General features: G+C 36.6%; 1 protein-coding gene across 3 annotated transcripts in view; it reads right to left on the bottom strand.

The window, feature by feature from the left end:
• The window catches only part of atp8a1 (ATPase phospholipid transporting 8A1), a 177402-nt gene extending 153451 nt beyond the window's left edge, over nucleotides 1–23951 (bottom strand). For all 3 annotated transcript variants that reach the window (XM_051127177.1, XM_051127178.1, XM_051127176.1), the window contains exon 1: nucleotides 23623–23951. In XM_051127177.1, coding sequence (XP_050983134.1) covers nucleotides 23623–23671 — 49 coding nt within the window. In that variant the 5' untranslated portion in view covers nucleotides 23672–23951. The remainder of the gene's footprint in view (nucleotides 1–23622) is intronic.
• Nucleotides 23952–25445: the final 1494 nt, after the last annotated feature.

The following is a 25445-nucleotide window of genomic DNA, read 5'->3' as shown; positions in this document are numbered from 1 at the left end:
GAAAACGTGAAAAGAGGAATTCCGGATGGCACGGACACACGTGGGCTATGAGTCAGGAGGCTAACGGGTGACCAGAGGCTCTGATCTCAATGCTCTCTCACATGTGGAGGTTGATGTTACAGAGTTAAGTGAGGAAGGAGGCCCAAGTCTAAGAGAATGTGAGAGGATGCACATTTTGGTCAAGCTGACAATTAGAGGACTAGAGCAAGAATTCACACTATTATATCTGGATTTTTTTTGCATGCAAAAACTATAATTGTGAATTAGTTAAAAAGATAAAAATACTGAATGCACTAATGAATTTGCAAAGCAGAACTTCTATGTACTTCTATGAATGACTCTTAAAGGGACAGTACACCCAAAAATGAAAATTACCCCATGATCTTTTTACTCTCAATCTCTAGCTTCAGCTAACTGTCGTACATTCACAAAAAAGTGCCGTTCAAGTGGAAGACATAGGATGCAGGCATAGCGTAAGCTCCGCTGAAAAAGTGACGAACGTGGAAGTGCAGAGGAGAGAGCACAACAAAACACTGATCAAGAATTAGAAGTACAAAACGAGGATTTGTAAAGAAAAAAGTTGGAGGATTTCAATATAAGCCAAGAGGAGGCTGGTTTTCTTTTGCTATAAACAAAACTTGGTTTTCGCAAAACTAGCATATTCTCGGTGGAGCTTGCGCTACGCCTACATCCTACGTCTGGAATGTCACTCTTTCGTGAATGCGTGTACGAGAGTTAGCAGATGCTAGAGATTACGGTTTATAACCTTTTAAATATGGATATTCTACTTACAAAAACACATTGTTTCACTTCAGAATGCCTTTATTAACCCACTGGAGCTGAATGAAGCACTTCTATGATGGATGGACGCATTTAATTGGAGTTCAAATTCTCAACATTTATTCACTGCCATTATAAATCTAGGAAGAGCCAGGATTTTTTTTTAATATAACTCTGATTGTTCATCTGAAAGAAGAAAGTCATATATACCTAGGATAACTTGAGGGTGAATAAATCATGTAATTTTGAATTTTGAATGAACTCTCTCTTTAAGGTGCGGTCACATTAACTGATTTTTGGTCAAAATTTTAGAGATCCATTGTCAATACTGTAGACAATGTATGAAGCAGAGCTCACAAAATTCACTTTCAAAGTAAACAGCTTTCTCTTGATAAATGTGGCAATCAGTTTCATGAATTCTGCCCTGACTGAACCCTTGAATCTGTCAGAATGGCTATGGATTCAACATCTGAATCAAATCCATTCAACCCACAATATATAGTTCAATATGCTAGCGTCAACCAATCCCAAAATAAATTAATTAATTAAATAATGAAAACTGTGTTTAAGATACTTTTTTAAAGCTAAAATAATACTGACATACAGTATTGCTACCAGAGTAGTCGAACTCGTACCCTACTGGAAACATTTGTTCTCATATTATACAAACACGACTTCCAGATATTGCAGTGGTACAGTTCAGTTAGGAAACAACAGCCCTGCATCTTGATTGCCAAATCTGAAGACGGAAATTTGATAAGAAGCTTTCAAAGGCTTTTTGTCGGTAAGTTTGTGTGCTCAAGAATTGAGTGACAACACACTGGAAAAGGGATTAAAAGGAAACGCATCTGCTTACGTCGATATCCACAAGTTTAAGCACAACTCAGTCAATCTTTGGCTCTAAAGAACCTCTGACACACAGAGCATTTTTAAATCCTAGTTCAATGTTGAGACTTGCCTGCATTAACCAGTGTTAATTTCAAATAAAACCAACTAAAAAAAGTAAAATATATTTTCCAAATTAAAATAAAACTGAAATAAATTATAAAGATTAACTGCAGTTGTGGGTTGTGTTTAGTGATAGTTGTTTATGAATCCCTTGTTTGTCCTTAACAGTTAAACTGCCCGATGTTCTTCAGAAAAATCCCACAAAATCTTTGACTATGATTTTGAGATCCATCTTTTGACAATGAGGACAGCTGAGGGACTCATTTGCAACTATTACAGAAGGTGCAAACACTCACTGATACTTCAGAAAGGAACACAATGCATTCAGAGCTGGGGGGTAAAAAATTTTTGAATTTGAAGATCAGGGTACATTTAATTTATTTTGTCTTCTGGAAAACATGCAAGTATCTTCTGAAAAAAATATGATATTTAGGAAAAATAAGAAAAATGTACATATCTTCATCTTAACACATACTTTTTCCTTCTGGAGCATCAATGAGCATTTGAACTTCTGTAATAGCTGCATATGAGTCCCTTAGTTGTCCTCAGTGTGAAAAGATGGATCTCAAAAATCATACAATCATTGCTGAAAAGGGTTCAAATGCACAAAATGCTTAAAAAAAAAAACAAACAACAAAAAAAACAGACAATTTGTTGGACCTGAAAGATTTTTCTGAAGAACCAAAGGCAGTTTATCTGTTCAGGACAAACAAAGGACTCACGAACAACTATCACTAAAGAGAGAGAGGAAAAAAGGTCAGTACTATATATATATATATATATATATATATATATATATATTGTATGATCCCTCTTATTTTGTTTAAAAAAATAATAATAATCTTTTTGCAGATTATGCAAGGTAAACTTTTGACCTCAACTTTAAATAGAAAGTTTTTTTTTAAAGCACAAGCAAATAATACAATTATTAAAACTCAAACTAAAATTAAACTGAAAACAGAAAAATAAAAATAACCCTATGCAATATTAATAAATACTACAACAGCATATAAATATTACTACAATAACAAATGTAATCCCCAGTGGGACTAAACATTACCAAGAGGAAGCTCCATGCTATAACAGAAAAGCACTGGCAATGTGGCTTGGTAATTAAAACCACAACAAGAAAAAACTGTCACGAGAAGCTTTAAGAGGAACCCAGCATGGAAATAGCCCAGCTGTTATGTTGCGGAACCCATTCATCCACCCCCTCACCAACTTTTTCCTTGACCAGAGTATCTTTTCTATCACTTCTCAGACTAAGACATTATATGCAAGTACCCCCAAATTTCCGTGTCAAAATTCACATAACTATCCTATTTCACTCCTCACTTCCTGTCACACTATCCTTTTGCTCGTTCTCAGCTAAAGATGAAGGTTACTAAAAATAGCCCTCGTAACCTCCCCCTCAATGTTTTGATCAACAAGCCACCACACATTATATGTCCGCCCGTCCCGGGCAAGTTACGTAACGGGCCAGTCAAATGACGGCGTGAGATGAGAAGCTTATTGGATTCCCTGAGGCTCAGAAGGAACTTTCCAATAGCACAGGCTTATATAGGTAACCCAGCTGGAGCCTGAACTTTATCTGTCGTGATACCGGTGCTAATCCTGCTAGTGGTGCTGGTTATATGAGGCATGACTGGCCAGTAAACAGCAGCAGATGCTAGCTCCAACAGTGCTAATGTAATCCAACCGTGGGAATGAAACGGGCCCAAATGATACACGCTGTTGCTATTTAGGCTACGGCTAATGGACACCATGACAACAATAGCAGCAAACATTAAAACAGCTCATATAAATTTCACAGAAGCATCCTTTGAATCTGCGTGCAAGTCTTAAGGGCTTCCCCTGTTTTACTGTCTATTCTTGGTGTGGCGAGTTGTAAATAAGCCATGAGGTGCTGCAGGGGTGTAAATTAGGTCCAATCATTGAAGTAAAACCTTCAATCACCATCCTTGTTTACGTAGGCAGAAAACTGAAAGCTAATGCAGTGCAGAGGAAATGTATAAGCTGGAAATATTTGGCATCTCCTGGCAGGGGCAGAGCGGCTGGGGTCAAGACCCAGCCTGAACCCGAGCAGAGACAGCTGGCCCGGCAAATACGACAGCAGGAACCGGAGGTGAGACGAAGGGCATGACAACGGCATGCTGGGGGCAATCGTCACATCATGGGACATAATTACAAAATACAAAAAGTAAATAAATAAACACTAAAAGAAGCACTTATATGGTTTATTCTTATACATTTCTACAGCACTAATAAGAAAGTAGCTGACGTTGCTACAAAAATGACCAGGTAACATGACAGGCACCTTTGTGAATGCTACTAATAAACAAAATAAATAAATAAAAAAAAATACAGTTTTTAAAATTCTCGTCCGACATTTTCGCACGTTAAAAAATAAATACAACCTCATGTTGTATCATGTCTCCAAAACTTTCGTCAGTCATAAAAAAATAATTTCAGAAAATTTCAGACTTTGAGTGTGCAAGGACCTTTACACTCCCATACGAAAGCTTGGGGTCAGCAAGTTTTTCTTTTTTGCTAAATTATTTTTATTTAGCAAAAACGCATTAAATAAAATAAAGACATTTACACTGTCACAAAAGATTTATATTTCAAAGGAATATTTTCAATTCAACAAAAAATAATACAAAAATGTTTAATGGTTTACACACACAAAAAAACTGATTTCTAAAGGTTCGTGTGACAAATCGTGTAACAATTTAGCTTTCCTATCACAGGAATAAATTACTTTAAAATCAATTACCTCACATGGACCAGTTAATGAAACTGGTAAGAATTATTCCATGAGAAACATTTCAAACAGTAGTATGCTACATTGTTGATAAGTGATCTCATCAAATTGCATGTGAGTGGCAATCAGTTATCATCTTAGAAAACAAATTACTTGGCCTTTTTAATTTAAGTTTGTGCAAAAATCTTCTGGCAACAATCAAATTCAAAAATGGATGGTGGCAAAAATGGAGAAACGTGGCTATAATTATGCCAGTTCAGACATCACACTGGCATACACTGGAACTGGAAGGTCACGTCAACATTCAACGTTAAAAAAAAAAAAAAAAAAAAAAAAAAAAAAAAAGTTGTGCTGCTTAATATCTTGTTGAAACATGTGATATTTTTTTCAGGATTCTTTAACTGTCACCCACCCCTTCAGCAGGACACCCAAGTTTACTTCACCATATCTAATCATGACAAACTATGTATCGTTGGAAAGGTCTAAGACTCTCAAATAGATATTTTACCACTGTTTTGTGTTACAGATTATATAATAAAAGTAATAGATCAATATATGACAAGAGTGCACCTCTAAAACCTACATCAGGAGTTCTGACCTTTGTCACAAAACTACTTTCTTCATTGCCTTTTTCCCTATCATGCTTTAGAAATAATAAGAAATTATATATATATCAATTGAAAACTTAAAATCTCAAAATTCATCCTTTTTAAAAACCATTTTAAAACCAGACATTGCATTACCATGGAAAATGTACATTAAAATCATATTATAAATTGTTTTCGTTCATGAATTATATAAATTTAAGTTTGGATTTAGCATTTTTTGCATTTGCATTTTCACATCAATATTCAAAAATGGGAGTGACAGTTAAAGGGATATTGAGCAAAAAGTTAAAAAGAACAGCACTTATTTAAAATAAATACATTTAAACTATCATTTAAAAATTCTTTAATAAAAGAAATGAATACATTACCAAGAATGTGTTAAAAAGAGAGAGAGAGAGAGAGAGAGAGAGAGAGAGAGATTTTTATTTTGAATAAATAATGTTCTTTAACTTTTTATTCATCAAAGAATCCTGAAAAAATTATCACAGGTTTCACAACTGCAGCACAACTGTTTCCAACACTGATAATAAATCAGCATATTAGAATAATTTCTGAAGGATCATGTGACACTTAACACTGCAGTAATGGCTGATGAAAACTCAGCTTTGCATCACAGGAATAAATTATATTTTAAAATAATATATTAAAGCAGAAAATCATTGTTTTAAACTGTAATAATATTTCACAATATTACTGTTTTTTTAAGTAAAAGCAAAGGCAGCCTTGATGAGCAAGAGAGAAATTAAAAAAACAAAACAACAACAACATTAAGAACACTGAACGGCAGTGTATGTACTATTTCCTGCAGGAATTCTAAGTATGTTAGCATGCTGTGCTATTCAAGGTTCACTGTAATTTGACTGACAATAAGGTTTCTTGTCAAGGGCAATTATGGCCATCAATTTTTTTTTAGATGGGAGTAGGATTTCCAACAACAAAGTCAATCTGCAGATTAAGAGGGCTTCCCATCTGATCCAATACTCTACCACATTAAGGACAAGAACTTGTATAATTAATGACTGCAGTAGGAGCTAGGAGAAAGGAGGGTCGCAGGCTCAGAGTGAGGAGACAGTGACTGATGCAGTTACTGTGTTTTTCACACCCCTACTGAGAAACAAACGGGAGAATGAAGTAAAGGACAATGATGTCATGGATGCACCACTAAAACCAACCAAAAAGAGCCTAAGCACCTCAATGCAGCAGTTATTTTCCTCATAAAAAGAGGATGTTGTGAATTCAGTGGCGCAAGAAGTCAATGCAAACCTTAAGAAAGCTAGATTGGCAAGTTACCATTTCAACAGAAGTTAAATCAGTTACTACTCTGCAGTTATCTGTAGAATTACAGCAGCGAAAAAGTATATAGTTACCTTACATTCATCTTGCTTTTCATACAGAATTAAGCAACATTTCTTTCTTTCTTCAGTCGTAAAGAAATTGTTTTTTGAGGAAAACATTTCAGCATTTTTCTTCATATAATGGACTGATATGGTGCCCAGAGTTTGAACTTCCAAAATGCAGTTTAAATGCGGCTTCAAACTATCTCAAATCCGGTTGTAAATGATCCGAGCCGAGAAAGAAGGGTCTTATGTAGCGTAACAATCAGTTATTTTAATGAAAAGAATACAATTTACATACTTTTTAAATGCCAAACGCTCGTCTTGTCGACTTCCCTCAACTTCCCTCAACTTCCCTCAACTTCCCTCAACTTCCCTCAACTTCCCTCAACTTCCCTCAACTTCCCTCAACTTCCCTCAACTTCCCTCAACTTCCCTCAACTTCCCTCAACTTCCCTCAACTTCCCTCAACTTCCCTCAACTTCCCTCAACTTCAAAAATCAACTCTATATCGCCATTTTACTTTTTTTGTTAAGGGTGTTTGATCTTCTCTGCATGTTCACGTTGCAAAGACTGGGTCAGAACTTCTGCAGTGACGTAGGATGATTTTGAAATGATTTTTGAAGTTGAGAGAGAAAATACGATCTGAGTTTTTTGACATACCCTAACTGTCTTGAGTCAGAATACACAGTTTATTGAGAAAAAGGCAAGACGAGCGTTTGAGATTAAAAAGTATTTAAATTTTATTTTTTTAATGAAAATAACCAATCATTTCACTAGATAAGACCCTTCTTCCTCAGCTGGGATCGTTTAAAACTGCATTTTGGAAGTTCAAACTCGGGGCACCATAGCAGTCCATTATATGGAGAAAAATGCAGAAATGTTTTCCTCAAACACAATTTCTTTACAACTGAAGAAAGAAAGACGAACATCTTGGATGACAAGGGGTGAGTACATTATATGTGAATCTTTGTTTTGGAAGTGGACTTCTCCTTTAACGCATTTTAATTGCAAACAAAACTTGCCGTTTCTTACAGCATATTGTTGTATGGCACGCATAAACAAAATGTTTAAATACTCTACCATGTTCGTTAAGTCTAGAACAAAGCGGAAAACAGTGATCATTAAAACAGATCTTACATTTCTTAAATAGCTCTTGGCTCTTTAGTCCAAATAACTGGTTTCTCCACACCCTTTTTTTAAGCCATCTCTGAGCAAATACGGGAGGCGCATATCTAAATACAAGAGAACACTATAAGAAAGCATGTTGCTGGCATCAGCTCACTTGGCTGTAAAGCTGCTTGCGTAATAAAAAACAAAACAACAAAAGTGGCATATTGGGAAAAAAACAGCCAATTTTCTGTATCTATGTATTATTAATACTGCACAGTAATCACAAGTGAGCAGAATCAGAATCTTTTTGTTGAAACCCTTACTCACTTCCAGGAGGAATTTCCTATTACATCTAAAGTAATCTTGCATTGCAGAGAGTGGCTTTCATTGTATTGCGCTCCTTCCGTTTCACATCTCTTTCCCTCTAGAGACAGTGACGTTCAGGCTCAGTGTCTGACACACATTTCTGTACGTGATCTTCTCGTAGTATTCCCTTGTCGGTGCACTACCTCCCTCTGCACTAATTTCATTAACCGCAGGCTAGTCATGCCTCGGCTACACAGACGCCAACAAACAGGCAGCCAGACACAGGAACAAGCTCCAGATCAATCTCCTGATACCTCTTACTCTTCCTGTTTTAGTCATTTCTTTTTGTTTTACTGAATTTCCTTGCTTTCCATGTCACCCTCTCACCAGATCTGCTATTTGACCCTGATATTCTCCCTTCCTATTCTTGTTGTTTCTCCTTTTCCATTAATACTGCTAAAAACTACATAAGCATTTTTCTGCCTTTGACAATATTCTATGTATGCACTTTATGTACATAATTATCATTACCATATGTGACCCTGGACCACAAAACCAGTTGTAAGTAGCACGGGTACATTTGTACCAATAGCCAAAAATACACTGTATGGGTCAAAATTGTCCCATGCCAAAAATCATTAGGATATTAACTAAAGATCATGTTCCATGAAGATGTTTTATAAATTTCCTACCATACATATATCAAAACGTAACTCTTGATTAGTATAGTAATATGCATTGCTAAGAACTTCATTTGGACAACAAAGATTTTCTTAATATTTAGATTTTTTTTCCATCCTCAGATTCCAAATTGTTTCAAACTGTTATGTACTTTCTCTAAAAACCATCATTTGGACCAAACAGCCATGATCATCCAGTTACATTTAATAAAAAAAAAAAAAAAAATGTATGTAATTACACTAAAAATACAAAAATCTAAAAATAACTGGTCTTTCAATAAATTAAAACAATTTATTTTTTTGTATCACATACCTAGGGCACTAGAAAATCTGTTTTTTTTCCAAAATTCATTTTTTTCCCCTGATTTAATTTTTCTGCATTCTGTTTTTTCTGCTTTAATTTTTCTAGACTATGTTTCAAAGGTTAAACAAAAATGTATTCATAAAAAGCATCTCTAATTAATTGAAATCATAAAACTTACAAAATTAAAACAGCAATTTATTAAAAGTTTAACCTAAACTACATTTTTAAGGTCCTATGAAATATAATGTAGGTACATATGTATATGTATATGATATGAAGACAATTTTACCCAAAAGAAAAATGCTCATGAAGTGACTCTCAGACCAGTTGTAGAGATGAATGTTTGTGTTCATGTTCATATATTGAAGCAGCAGAGGCTAAAAAGGAGTAAACAAAACCGCACATGCGCCATTCATTCACACAGACGAATAGAACACGCAGGATTCATATTTTAATCACATTTTTGCAGCTTAATATTCACATATTCACCATCCAAAAATTCCACGACATCCTGTGTTATTACAGTAAATTCCATTGTTATGACAGGATTCCACAATTCAGTCTGCTTTTTCCGCATCACGGAAATCATAGGGCTCAATGTACCAATTTAAAATAATAAACAGTAAATGCTAAACAAACAAACCAAAAAGGTTTAATCAGTTCTGAACTGTTTTATTGAAATAAACAGCTTGAACTGTTTATTTCACTTTCGCTTTAAGTTTAACTTTAAATAATATACTATCAAAACCCTTCCATAATGACAATATCAAAATTGAGTCACAACATAAGAAAGGATTGGAAAACTAGTCTTATTTAAGAAATGTAATGTTCCTGAATAAAAACAAGATATAACATTAAATGAAATGTCAGGACAATAAACACCTGTCTGCAATAATATATGGTTTATCTGTGTTCTTCAAGCCTCGGGTATTTTCATAATGATTAAGTATATTTGTAAGCCATTGCTATTCGACATACACTATAGAATATATTATCTGCCTCATTCTATGATAAGAAGCCACATCAGATCACAAAAGGAAGTTATTTCAAACACTCAACTGATGCTGTGAAGTAAAAGCAAGTTATAATGTTTTCTTTTGTTGGACAGCAAGTTAAGAAAGGCTTATCATTGCATTTCATTAGAAGGGAAGATGCTCTGCATGTGTTGCTTTTTCAAATATAAATGGGAAGGCGTTTTCTCATCCCAGAATGTGAAATCACGGGCACACACACAGCAAATTTCAAAAAAAATAAAACAAGGACATTATTTAAATGCAAAACCAAAAAAAAACGCAATTCACAAGCGCGTATTGAACCGTGGATGTTGTACCGAACGGTTCGATACTATATTGAGTATTGCGACATCCCTACTGACTACTGCAATACTTGCACAATGTTATGCAATATCACCAACAAAATCAGTGTGGATATTTTTATGAGTATTCGTTATATCATCTAGCCCTACTCGCAAACAGATCTGCTTTGAAGGTCACAGCTTATGGATGCCACAAACATAACCAAAGGGAAGAAGGAATGAGAACAGGTGTGCCGACTGAGAGTCACCTCTCTCTGAAAGAAAAAGTAAGGAGAAACAACAGGAGAAAGCGAGAGATGACACGAAAAAAAAACTGTGAAAGACACAGAGAGTAATAGCAAGTGAAAAAGGAAGCTGATGGGGAGGAATAGAGAGAGAGGGAAAGCGACTGAGTTAAAAGAGAGAGCGAGAGGGAAGTGTCACCAGAGGGGAAGCCTCTGGGGGCAGGATCAATGGTGGCAGGAGCTGTAATGAGGTTGGAGGGAGGCCAGATTTCAGGATTATTGCTTGTGTCAGCCAACAGACAGGCAGCCAGAACAATGGCACGGGGGTCACACAATCCAGAGGGGTGCCCGCTGGAGGAAGAGGGGCATAGAGGCCCTATTCTTGACTTGGCACTCTCTGATATGGCCTGAAAGACCGTTTGTGTGTGTGAGAGACTGGCCCAATGCAGTGGGAACCAAAGATGGCAAAAGAGAGACAAAATGTGTGTCATTCTTCCTTTGGCACACAGAGACATTTCTCTCCAAAAGCGAGACATTATGTTGATAGCATCCACTTCCTGACGGCAATGCCTTATTTTGACATTCTGTCATGAATGATTTCAAAACTCTTATGAATCCCTGTATTTAGATATTGGCACACAGTTGCCACATGACAACGTTACTGTCATTTGCATTTGTTTCTCAGATGAATAAGTGAATATCATATTCTAAAAGGCAAAGTTCACTCCCACATACGTCGTACTATGTAGCATAGAGCTATTAGAGACCAAAGGTTCGTCTTGCAGGCAATGGCATGTGTGCTGGCCACCATCAACCTCAATTGCTGTTTAGATAAAGCAGCCTGTAAAAATGGTTCACAATAAGTCATTATTTCAATGTATCTTCCATACTGGTTCTGGCCTTTCTCCTGATTTACGACTGGGTATCGCAGCTTTGACTCTTGTTTGTCTGCGTCTGTTGAGAGGGGGGTTGACTTTTGAAGGATTACAGAGGCGTTGCTGTCAACACTAGTGATATTAAATGGATGCGGTGGCATTATGACAGAAACAACAGAGAATGCCATTACCATACATGACCTGTTTGGCGTTCTAATCACTCAATGCATAAAAAAAGACATATCCTGGCAGGCCGTGGAGCTGACAGGGGGGCGAGGCAGCATGTGTTGAAATGAATGACACAAGGCCACGTCTTATCCTGCACATAAACACGAGAGAGAAAGAGAGACAGAGGGGAAAATAGCAAATCCATGGCTTGATGTCAGTAGTTTGGTGTAAGGCAGCATGTATTGATTGAGACCTCAAGGGTGATGGGATGAAATCACAGCATTGAGTCTCAGGGGGTTTTGTAACAGGCTCTTAAATTGGACTACTAGATCTTGTAGGGACGTAACAGTATTACGAGGCAGCCTTCTGGGCAAAAGGTGTAGTTTTTAAAATATATTTAATCTTATTCGAACACTAATGTTCTTTAAAGTTGTGTTTTGGGCCATTATGTTTTAGCACAGTATGTGTCAAACAAACTAAAACTGAAAGCACAATAGCTTGTGATCAGGGGTTTTCCACACCTCAGAACAGCTCAGTTTACTAGGAATGCAATGCATTTATTGCATGTGCTGTGAGTTTAGTGCATGTTTGAGAACGAAATGGCCACCAGTTATGCATTATTTTCGCTGCAGATGATTACAGCATTTCACTAGATTTGTAGTGAAATGCATTTTTGTAAGCCTGTTTTCACTGAAGCTGGAGTTTTCTGTCAAAATAAAAGGTCTACTACCGTTTTCATCAAAATAAAAGCTTAAAGGTGCAGTATGAATTCCTAACAGCTAGAGGTTTAAATGGGTAACGTTAGTGCAGTCTAAACTCAAAATATCTCTTTCAAGTGTAGAAATTAGGAAAGTAGTATTGTAATTTCCTACTGCAGTGTAAAGCAAAAAATTATATACCTATAAAATATTCATTTTTATTTATTTAACAGTGCAATTGTGTTACAATATATGACTAATACTGTCATAGGAATAACAATAATATAAAATTGTAGTTATTATTATTATTATTATTATTATTATTATATTCTAACTTGTTTAACTTCCTAACACGCCAGTGTGAACGTAATTTAGACTGAGACAGTATACCACAAATAAAAAGACAGTTGAGTCCCCTTTAAATTTCAGGTACAACTTTCTGACTTAAATTTTCTCATTTAAGAATATGGGTTGGAGCTCTTCATTTTGAACTCTCAAAAGTGCATTACATAGATAAATTTGACTTTATAGTACAAATTTTTATTTTTTGCTAAGTCTTCATTTGATTGTTTTTTTTTTTTAATATTACAATAAATATTGTATCGTGAAATTTTGATATCATTACATCCCTATCTACTAAATTCTTCTTTTTTATTATTATTTATTTATTTTATTATTATTATTATTATTATTTATTATTTTATTTTTTTTACACAATATCACATCAAATTCAACACTACTTTTTAATTAATAGTTCAATTAATGAAAAACCAAATAAATCTAAATAAACTACCAAACAGTCATTTCAAAACTTCTATGAGGCATCATACTGGACGAACAAGTTCCAGTTTAAAGATTCTAGTTTTTAGTGTTTCTCTATAAAACATCCTTTGAATAATCTGAAATTAATGTGAATACATTAAAAATTTCACCTGGTCTCCGAACTCTTAAATTTCATCACCGAACTTAAGTATTTCAGAGAAGTGTTGCAGACAAAGAAATTTAGCACACTACAAATAACGGGGATAACAATCTAATTTTAATGCAAAATACAGTCACTCTCAACATTACAATGGTTGACAAAGCACTAATATTATACAGATTTGAATAAGAATTGTTGACTTGTTGAATAAAGTCGTTATTTTATTTTTCTTTCCACACAAAAAGTGATCTTGTAGCTTCATAACATTACGGTTGAACCAGTGATGTCACATGGACTATTTTAACAATATCCTTACTACCTTGAACATGTCAATTTTGTTGTCTATGCAGTGTCAGAAAACTCTCGGGTTTCATCAAAAATATCTTAATTTGTGTTCTGAAGATGAACAAAGGTCTTACAGGTTTGGAACGACATGAGAGTAATTAATGACAGAATTTTTCTTTTTGGATGAACTACCCCTTTAAAACTGTTCCCATTTACGTAATTTATTCAGCAGCTACTGAAGTCTTCAGCGTCACATGATCCTTCAAAAATCAATCTAACATTCTGATTTGGTGCTCAAACTAACATTCCAACACATGTAGTTGTAACTCCTCTAAATACGCCATTCAGGTAAGCACCTAGATGAGAAGTGACAGCTATGTTGAGCTGCAGTGTGTACGTGGCCTTAGTCACATTGGACTTGGTATGAAGTGGCCGTTAAATCATCAGGTCTACTGCTGTAATGGCCAAAGGCTGGCGAGCAGCAGGACACCAACTGAAGGCACCAGGTGAAACAGCCCTTCATGAAACAATGTTAGTAATGGACATTTCACCGGAACGATAAGAAAGAGACTTAAGCCGCTACAGCTCAATCAGCCATTTGGTTTGCGGCAGGGGGCTAAAGTGCAGATACGTGGCTAATGCCAGGTAATACCGGGGGTGCCCAAGGCTTAAAGTTAATCGGAGTAGAGGACATTTAAGACACTGAAGGCTGCTTAATTAGTTAAAAAGACTTGATTTGTTTTCCCAAGAAATGCTGATGCTGTAATGAGGACGTATGAGCCATGCGCAGCCATGTGCATATCTTGATGTGCGGTCATATAAAAAGTCTATATGTGTATGTTAGGGGTGTGCAAAGCAGCCGGTATTTGTATCTGTATTTGTATTTGTTGAGGGGGGAAAAGTATTTGTATTTGTATTTGCATTCGAGTAAAATTCAAAATAGGCGTAAAAATCCATTTTTTTTTTTTTTGCGTTACACTTCTACACACTTTTTTTGGCTGGTGGAGGACCAAGAGATCTCAGCAGCAGCCACACTCTTTTCTATTTGGTTGCCCAAATCCATGTGAGGAGTTTCAACTAAGTTAATGGGTGACGGGAAGCTATGCTAAGGTGAACTGGGGAGTCGCTCTCTAAACGAGGGCTATTAAAATTGCTTTTGAATGCGCGCGCGCGTTTTACTTTCGGTTTCGTTTTAACGATGGCGCGAAACTCTCGGCGGTGCTGAGCGTGCATTCCACAATACAAGACATTAATTTAACAAAACTATTCAAAAGTGGTGGGACACAAACGGGATTTTGAAAAGTGTGTCCCCAGTGGAAATTACGCCCCTGCGTGAGTGGAGTTATCATTTGATGTGAGTGTATGCCAGAATGTGCGCTGTAGCACAAAATATAGTATATTTCTTCAAAAGCAGATTGTGGAGACATTTTAATTGTCCACAATCAAAAATCGTCATATCACACACCCCTAATTGCAATGTAGTTTGTGCAAATCCGGAACAGAGGTTGGTTAAGAGAGAGAGAAAAAAACGCCGGTTCCGAGTTTCAGCGGAGCAGTGTCAGTGACAGGGAGTGATTGACGACTAATATCTAAAATCTGTTAAGAATGTACAGATCGAGTTTCATTAGTTATGTAATGTTGGAGAAAACGGCGAAACTGTCACTGTATCAGCTCACAGCGGTCTGGGCAGTAGTTCGGCTAGCGAAAGTTTTGTAAAGAAATAAAAACAAGTCGCACCGCAACGATTTCTCGCACTCGCACAAATGCTTCCAAATATATTTTGAGGTCGCGCAGATTAAATTTTGGGAGCATATGCCCTGCCCCCAACCCCTCCGACTCCTGAATGTCACTCACTCACTCGCTCATGCGGGCGTGCACTGCGGTCTCATGAGGAAACGCAGCTTTTTGATACAAAGTTTTTCTTGTTCCCGAATACAAATATTTTTTTAAGTATTTGTTCGAAATAAGTATTTGTAAAAACACGCTATTTGTGCCTTTCCGAATACCGTATTCGGGTTCGGCTCCACCCCTAGTGTATGTGTATGCATGCATTAATAACATTAATAAACCCATACGACTGATTCAAATTCAAGGCTGATTCAAGGCATCTCCGACCATCTGCATCATTCATCTAGGGTGGATTAATATTTCAGCGTACACTATATAATATGCATTCATGAAGCCACATCCTCGTCTTGAGAGGATTTAACTCTTCCATGCACAGAGAGATAATATGACTACATCAGATACCGCAACCGCTGATTATGAGCATCCACAGCTGAATTAACTAGGGTCAAAGCAGAAATGAAGATCCGGCTTCCGCATCCATCCTAGCCCAGCAAGAGCAAAGCGACAGAATAATGATTAAGACCCAGAATCCCTCTCCACGCTCACTGTTCCCTTGAGGCTGAGCTGAAACTAACTAGGACTGTCTGAGGAAAGGGAGGGGGGGCGGGGAAAAAAAAAATGAAGGATTAACGGGGTGATCAGTAAAGAGAGAGGGAAAGACACTAGGCTGGACGGATTCATAAATGATGAAGCAGATTTCAAGCACCATGTGTACCATCCGTTCATAAAACACACACACACACACACGCTAGACTGGATTCTGTGCGCACACAAACACATATAATCCCAAAGGACGCTTCCACTCTTAGTCATTTTTACTATTACTACTATTATAATCTGAGCACCCAAAATGTATGTAAATAATCATTCCAATAACTAATTATTTGAATAACACAAGAACATAATCAAAGCTATGCAAAATTTGATCATGCTTTCAGCTGCCAATAAGCTGCCACATTTAAATTCATCCCACATAATCTACCTGGCTGCTGAAAACCAAACCAAAATGCAACTACCTGTTTAAGTACTGAAGCATGTTTGCATGTTATTTAGAAAGTCTCGATAACCTTAAAAAAAAAAAAAAAAAAAGTAAAGCAAGGTTTTCTAATTTTAGCTGATGAGAATTCACAGTAGGTGGTAACGGTTAACACACCTCACGATTGGCATTGTACACAATCTTAATTGTGACTTCAACTTCTCCATTACGTCACAGATCATCAGTTCATCACAGCACCAACACATGTGGCTAACAAAAACTTAACACTGCATCGACAACAATGATTTGCAGGCCCATTAAGCCATCACATTTGAGACGACAAACCAATAAACTCAGTATGTAACAGTATGTGCCCATTTCGAATATGGCGACATAGACGGCTTTCATTACTCTGAGTGTAAATTGTCAATACGCAGTGGCTATTTCAGGCCCCTCGAACGAGGGATCACTAGAGGTACTGACAGATCTGACACATCCATCTTCAAATGTGTCAGGGTAAAAATAGCAAACCACCAGCTTCATGAAACACACTCTGTCTGCGAGGCAAGGAAGATGAGACTGTCTGACACCAACTCTAGAGCCATTATCTACACAAATGATGAGCACACAGCCTAAAGAAGCAGTGTTTCAATATCTTTCATATGTTTGCATCATTATAAAAAGCGGTTGTCTGGGATAGAAGAAAAAATTTAAAAATCTCAAAAATGGTAATGAAAAAAAAACTGGTTATTCGAATTAGGGGAAAAGCATTTATTATTTTTGAATGAAAGATGCTTAATGATCAAAATAAATAAAATGTGCTGGTTACTGATTTACTGATCCTAAAATGCACTTCACTGTTTTATAAGAGTGGGATGCGTGACTGCTAAACTATATAAAGTGAGGTCAATCATCATCTGAACAATCCCAGGAGCTTTAATAAACTAAACAGGTTGAGTGTGTGTGTGAATGAGTGCGTCAATGAAGTTGTTCAATAACAATACTGTGAATCACACAAACAGCTCCACTGAGAGACAGAGAGATATGTTCAGGAGGTTAGACATGACACTCTCTGTACACTAGACAGTACATTTAACACTACTCAGCATTACCATTGCAATAAAACACAGAGAGAAACAGTGGGTCTGGAGTCTCGACCCAAACATTTACACACAGAAATAGACTCATAACAGAGGTTTACAACAGTACACACAAGGTAATGGCAGGTACTTTCGTTTTGTCAGAACTTTTAGATTCGATTCCTGGTTTAAGTACAAATACTCCTAAATATTCATGTTTGTTCTTATAAATTAAAAAAAAAAAAAAAGTAAATCCAACTGTAGAATCTCCAGATAATAGACCTTAGTCAGTGCCATGTTTAATTTTAGACAAAGATTAAAACAAGGCTGTGAGAGATAGAAATAAATTATGTTTAATGAATTGTACTGTGATTTGACAACATGATAATTGTTAATTGGTAATCTTTCCAAAAAAAACTTCAGTGAGTTTTGAGAATTATGTGATTTAGGTGTTGATGCAGTGTGTGCCATTGTAAAAACTGTATGTCTGTTCCTCACAGCCTTTGTTTTCACCTGCATTAAATTCAATATGGCATCTATCCTGACTAAGGTCTATGTCCAATTTTAAAAGGTAAAGCAAGTAATTTATTCCATGTTAAAATGTAGGCATGCACAATTTACCATTTGTGTTATCATTCAAAATTAGGGCTGCCTGCTAATAGTCGACGAGAAGAAGCTTGGTCGACCAAAATTTTATTAGTCGTTTAGTCAAAAAATTTCACATGAAGTGGTAAAGTCATGCAATCCATGACGGACAGATCGTTAATGGCTGGTCTATGTGGAAATATAGTACATCGGGCAGGGCATCCAAATGCTCATCCATCATTCATCGACCTCAAATATGGCTTTTCGTCAGAAAGATGTATGTAGTAGCAACTTTACATTGGTGCTCAAACTAATGTTAATCTAGAAAATGTATGCTATTCAAGTGTTCGGGGTGTGGAAGCTGAATAGTAGCGTGCTTACTGCATGACAGATGGAGGCGCCGGTGCTGTTACTTGCTCTTAAAATACCCCGTCATTTTCGGTCACACAGATAAAAGTAATACATCTTTCAAATCTGTAATGACTCTACGTTTATTTATGTGCACTCAAAATAACAACAAAACGTTGCACTTTTGTAAAATGATTAAAAGCAAACAGGATGCGCTTTCTGACGTCTTGGTATCTGTGAACTTGAGCGTGAAACTTCGAAACTGTATATTTCTTTTACAGACATAAAAAAATACATCTATAGAGAGTGAAACGTCTCCTTTTAAATGAACCAATTCAAATAGAAATCAAATATTCTCAGATTACGTAATCCTTATAAAACATGCATACAGGTGTATCACTACTGCAGAGATGACGAGTCAGTGTCTCCGACTTAATCTCTTAAGCCGAAAACAAAGACAGCACTAGTTCATCAATAAATTATTAAAATGTTAATGCAGTCTCCTTGCTGTTTTTCCCACACACATTCATAATTATTATATCTGCTGGTGCGCTGTGGCAAGCCTTTTTTGTGTGCGCTTGAGCACTTATTAGGCTATGTAGGCAATTTAGGGCTCATTATTATGATTTATATGGTTTATTAATAAACATGCAACCAATAGTCAACTAATACTCAAAATGAACGACTACTAGTCGACCAGAAAAATCTTTAGTTGAGGGCAGCCCATTCAATATTAAAGATTTTTTAATTTATTGGTCAATATAGGATATTCAACACGCTTATTTTTACATTTCGATTACATTTGCAATCTTCTAAAAATGAAAGTTAATCCTTAAAAAGACTAAAATAGAAAAACAATTGTAGCAAATCTTTAAAACTTAATGTTGTGGTGCGTAAACCCACTTGTAATATTTAAAATTATTCATTTTGTAATTTATTTAACGGTCCACTGCTTTAAAACACGCAGCGTTATTCTATGTGTTGACACACTTCAACTAAAACAGGAAGACAGGGCGGGACATATCAAGCATATCACAGAGCTCAGTAAAGCCGCATTTGACAGCGTATGGCAGCCACAATCTCATTCATATCGCTATAAAATAAAACATTGTGTGTTGAATTCAAATTGGTCTGTTTTATGGTATACGTGTCTCACGCATATAATCTGCTCCGTGTTATCGTTTCTCTGGACTGGAGCAGACTGTGTGCATACTGCAGCAGTTCACGTGACAGTGTGAAACCAGACTTCTTTCGTCCCGATGAAAAGCATATGTACACTGTCTGAATCATTCCCTATACCCTATATAGTGTACTATGTGCCATTCACTGTACAGAAAACACTAACTCTGTGAAAAAGTTTGTCAAAGTTTGGATTAATTAATCAAAGTAGGTCTTTACACTTAAATCAAACCGTGATATGTACTAGTATCTCTAAATATTAAGCTGTAAAAATACCATTTAAATATGGATCCGGCATATTCCGCGTCGCCGTATATACACTACGCATACACTAAAACATGTGATGCTCGCAGTGATTTCAGCATCTTTAAAATACACAACACAGAATTTCAGAGGGAAAAAAAAAACATTTCATAAGGCTATTTTAAGAATACATTTTAATCAATTAAGTATGCATTCAAATAATTAGACATGCTAAAACAGAATTAGATCATAAAACATGGTGAGAAAAAAATGAAACATTTCATAGGGCTCTAAACATGTCATTTTTTGTTAAACTTTTAATAAATTGATGTGAAATTGTATAAGTTTCATGATTTGAATTAATTAGACATGCTTTTTGATTAATAAAATTTAATATAACCATTCAAATGGGAAAAAAACGGAATCCAGAAAAATTAAAACAAATAAAACAGAATTTGGGAAAAAATAAAAGTGATTTCATAGGGCCCTAATATTGGTGGCTGTTAGAGACTGTACATTTTGAATGTTTATATCTTGTAAATGTGAATTTTGAAACACACTAACATACAGATAACCTTAAGGCTGCCATATTCATATCTTTAAGTTTTACAAACGTCCAGTTACCTTCAATAAAATTAAAAATGATTAGCCCATCAGTATCGGACAAGGATTTTAATATACATGTATCCCTAGTTAAAACACCATAACATGACATTAGCTTAACTAATGGTCTAAGTTACAGGTAGAACTACCTGTTTGTTTGATCATTTTAAAGTTTTTTTGAAATTGTTCTGTAGAAGTGGTCATAAATACTTCACCTTTAAAAAGCCTGACTTGCCCAAGTAGAAGAAAAAAAAAAAATACAGCTGCATTGCAGATACTGGGTGGGTTGGACGATAAAAAAAAAGTTCTCTGGAAAGGTCCGGCCACATAAAACAACAACAACAATAATAATAATAATAATACATTTTGTAAAACCTTTTTTCTTTCTTTCTTTCTGAGGTCTCCAGCAGGCCTGCCCACTCCCATCAGTGTGGGCTTTACTCTGTAATCTTTGCCTACAATCTGAAAATCGTGCCACCTCCGCTTACTGACCACCACACAGATAAGGCTGCTTTGGCAACCGCCCCAGCCTGGTCTGGCAAGCTCTCTGACATACCCAAAGCAAAAGACACATGGGGGCTGAGGAGGAGCTGAAGTAGGTGGTAGGGTGAAGCTGGGAGTCGTTAGACAGGGTATGAGTGGATTTGGCCGACGTTCTGCCAAGGTCCCGCCCTGCCCTGCCACAAGCCAGCCTGATGCACTGCAGTGATTACAAAAGACAACACATTGTGCCGCACACCAAGGTCTGTAGAGAAAGTAAAACCGGTGCAAGCAGCAATAAATAATGCATTTCAAAACAAGTCTCTTGCTTTCATTTAAACTGGTACAGTGTAGGTCATGGTCCTGATCGGACATGCAGGATTATTGATCGCCCTGTGCTGGGAAGTGCTTGCACTGACGAACAGGATACTTTTCAAACACTGTAAATGTGGCAGCAGGACACATGGTGTGCTCCAAAACCAAGGTTAAAACCAGCCAGACGCTTTTTAAACTGAAAAACAGCAAGATGAGAGCTGGACTCTGGACCGACGGAGCAGGTTACTGACGGTCTTACTGACTGCATTTCACAAGCGCTTGTGAAAAGAGTGCAATCAGTCCTTGCTAGAACCTCTTAAATTATTAAAGTATACTGTATGGCCTCTATTTCATCTTCTTCAGACTGTAGTGACTATGATGCATCACAAGCTGCACTGGCGAAATCTATACTCTTTCCCAACCTAATTTTCCTCCAGTATCAACAAGTCGGTGGCACGAGGAAGTACAATTGTTCAAATATGCTGATATTTCAATCAGTAAACACTATTTCTGGTCAGCCTTACTAAAATACATGCAAGCAGTCTGATTCTTAACAAGAAAGGTCACTGGAAGCATGACATTTTATCCAGGGTGCAGAAAGACAAACATCAATATCCATCAGACTCAGAGCAGATGCCCTTACAACATTTATGCACATCAAAAAAACTAAACAAATACATGAAATAAAGTCTCCACCATACCCAAATACTGCAGGTGAACCACATCGGAGTGAGCAACTTGCTGATGCCGATTCATATTCCGTTCACTTCAGGCTTTCCCTTTCGAACTGCAGGACCACCGTTCTGCCTTGAAAGACTGATTAAGACACGAGCCAATAGCATTCGGGCGCAAGCTGTGAAGGCAGATTTCATTGGTTGGACCTACTGAACGAACACGCCCCCTCAATAAATGAGACTCAGAGCATTACTGAACTAGACGTTCAGTATATATAACGCGTATTTTATTATAGCTGTATTTTGTATATAGCTAGATTCAAATAATACATAGTATTTGACAAAATGGAGGGAAAATATAGAAATGTTTTACTGACATTTACAGAAACGCTAACGATTCATAAACACTATTTCATAAGTCAGATTTAGTACATTTACATACATGACATTTTACGCAAATAACAATAAAAATGGCTAGTGAATGAATTGGTGTTTTATAACGAACTGGCTGAGTGAATGATTCAGTGATTAATTTATAATAGACTTGACTCTACTGGCGTGGTGTAACGTCAGCAGCAGAAAGGGTCACACAAGATTCAACAGATTTGAATTACAGAGATGAATCTTTTTAGTTAAGAACTCAAAAGATTCAAAACATTGAGAACAATCAAAATTCATACCACCACCTGTAGGTATGTGAGCTATTGACTGATTGTGAATACATGTTTATATGACTAGGTGAGCAAAGAAATAGTTTATCAGCAAAAAACAAAACAAAAAAACAACCACACGCACACCACAACAACAACTAATTTGACATAGCAACTAATCTGACACTGAAAAACATCAGTGTTTATTTACAAATGAATCCTGGCCCAATGAGTGAATGATTCAGTGAGTCACTTATAGTAGACAAAGGCATAACTGAACTCCATCTACTGGTGTAAAGTAAACTGCAGAAAGAGTCATAACAGACTCAACAGATTCGAATCACCAGCATAAAACTTTTTAGATTCTAAACATTGAGAAGAATCAAAATCCAATCCACCACTTGTAGGCATATGAGCTATTGACATTTGATCGTGAATACATGTTTATATGACTAGGTGAGCAAAGAAATCATTCGTCAGCCAAAAAAAAACAAACAAACAAAAACAAACAAACAAACAAACAAACAAACAACTAATCTGACATGGAAACATAGCAGTGTTAAGTTCCAAACGAATCCTGGCCTAATGAGTGAATGATTCAGTGATGCACTTATAATAGACAAAAGCATAACTTGACTCCATCTAGTGGCCTAAGGTAAACTGCAGAAAGGGTGACAGATTCGAATCTCGTTAAGAACTCAAAAGATTCGAAACATTGAGAAGAATCAAAATTCAATCCACCACCACCTGTAGTTATTTACACGCAGATGACCTATTGACATTTGATTCTGAATACATATGTTCATATGAACAGCAGAGTAATTCGACTAAACTAATTTGACATGGAAACAGCAGTGTTAAGTTACAAACGAGTCCTGGCCTACTTCTTATGACCAACTAAAAGACAAATATTAAAACGTTACATAATAGAATACCTTAGTAATCTCACACACACCTACTGCTTTCACCAGATGACTTCGTCTTCGACATTAAGAAGAGGAAGAGATCAACAAAAACGAAACAAGTGAATGAATAAATAAAAACAGATGACAGTCCTAATTTGTCCTATGAGACCATTTATTCATCTTACATGTACAAATACCCACATATAATTATCAAATGCTGTCAATGCCTTTGAAAGCAACTGAGAAACGAACTTATTTACAAGCTGGAATCACGTAAGTTAATGAAGCCCAATGCAATCTGCTTCAAGAGCTCTCGCAACAGTTGTCGAGCACGAGAAATATTGTGCACATGTCACGAAACTCAAGATGACAGGTACAGATTGACACAGATCCGCAGCAAAAACGTGTCTTACCTTCAGCACGGGTCCGGAGATCCGACATAGTTCTCTGAACTGGCGGCATCGGGCCACCTGTCAACTGAACGCTTAAAACTCCGCGCTGCGTTTCTCTCTTCACCCGTCTAGGGATTTTAAGCGCCGGTGACCGTTACCAAAGTAGCTTTCTCCGACTCCCGTGACCGGTAACCATTTATTTAGTGTTAAGAGTCATGCTGTTGTTGATGAACACCGATAGTTCCGCCCTCAACAACACGCTCCAGCATCAGGGCTCGGAGCTGAACGCGAAATCTCCCCAGTACGCGCAAGAATCGATAAGCGGTTGAAACACTGAATGTGAGCGAGCTCTGCCGCTTCACAAATTGGACCGTACCAACTAAGAGCGCAGAGGGGGGTCTAGTCACAGTATATTGCGTACAGTCAAGTCATTCACACTCTAAAAACCACAGTTTCTTATAGAAACAAAATTTAGTACCATCAAATTAAAACAGGTATCCAGATATACAAAGTATGATTTGTGCTATCCTAAATAAAAACTAAACCGAAATATTTTCCCCTAATAGGCTCTCAATGTTACAGAAGGTCTGCTGGAGATTCCCTCGCTGCAGTTACTCTCATTGTTTCGAAGGGGGATTGCAGAGACAATGACAGCCCACTATTTCTTTATTTTAGGCCCTGAAGCAATCACGACTTTGCAATTGCCTCTCATATTACCCTTCAGCCGGAAAACATTATGGCTTTGCTGATATGCTGAGGGTTTGCACTCAACAAGCCACATGTTGATGGATGCAGTTTTCCATTCCTGTTGTTTTAGTATTACTGCTGTTGTTATAATTAGATAAATGAATAAAATGCAACATAATGAACATCATAAACATATTGACATATTTCAGTCTTTTTTATGTAACTGCCTAAAAGTCTGAATAAAAAGTCTTCCATTTTGTACATTATCTTAATATTTTTCATTGTATTGTATTAATAATGTAAGACATGAAATTGTAACCCACAAAAAAGCTTTTTGGGTTTTCTTTCAAGCTAGTCGGTATCCACCCGCCTGCACAAGGATTTGGGTCTTTTGCTCCTGTGGTTGCCTAGCAACAGTGACAAGATGCCTGCCTCTTTGATTATGTGTGCGGTGGTTTTATCTTTGAGCACATATCAGTCTAAATAATGACTCATCCTCTCAATACACACACAGACACGCGCTCTCATTCACAGACAGATATAAATAGATCAATCTTTTTATATGAATTCTGGTGAACACACATGAACGTCCAACCTCCCACAAACTCCCACTCTCCATCTGTGCTGATCAAAAATGATCAGGCGAACATTTGGGGAATAAAACGGTATAAACGCTGCATATAGTACATACAAATTAGTATTAACACTGTAGATTTATAGAAATGATACAGCTAATCTAAAATGAACCCAAATGCAACTTCCAATTTTGTCATTTAATATTTTACTTTCTGGGATTATGTATTCCTTACATAAATTTAGACTTCATAAACCAGAATAGAGCACGAGTCATATGGATGATTCTTATTGCCACTATTATCTACCTTTTTCTTCAATGCCGAAGTAAGCTTATGGGTGAGACTTCCGGTTTATTATCCACTCTTTGCACTACAAACCAGTGTGTTCATATTTAAGATAATACGTTAAAACAAAATATTATGACACACACCTTTTTGTAATATCAAGCAGCAAAGCCACGCCCATAAATATATATATATATATATATATATATACACACACATAATACTTTTACGTGGAAAAAAAATGAATACTGCTTGTTTTTTTCAAGATTTGGATAACTCATTTTATTTACTTGTTTT

The sequence above is a fragment of the Labeo rohita genome, chromosome 14 (assembly GCF_022985175.1).
Source record: "Labeo rohita strain BAU-BD-2019 chromosome 14, IGBB_LRoh.1.0, whole genome shotgun sequence".
Classification (NCBI taxonomy): Eukaryota; Metazoa; Chordata; class Actinopteri; order Cypriniformes; family Cyprinidae; genus Labeo; species Labeo rohita.
The sequence above is the reverse complement of the archived record's forward strand: the minus strand, read 5'-3'. Positions and strand labels throughout refer to the sequence as shown.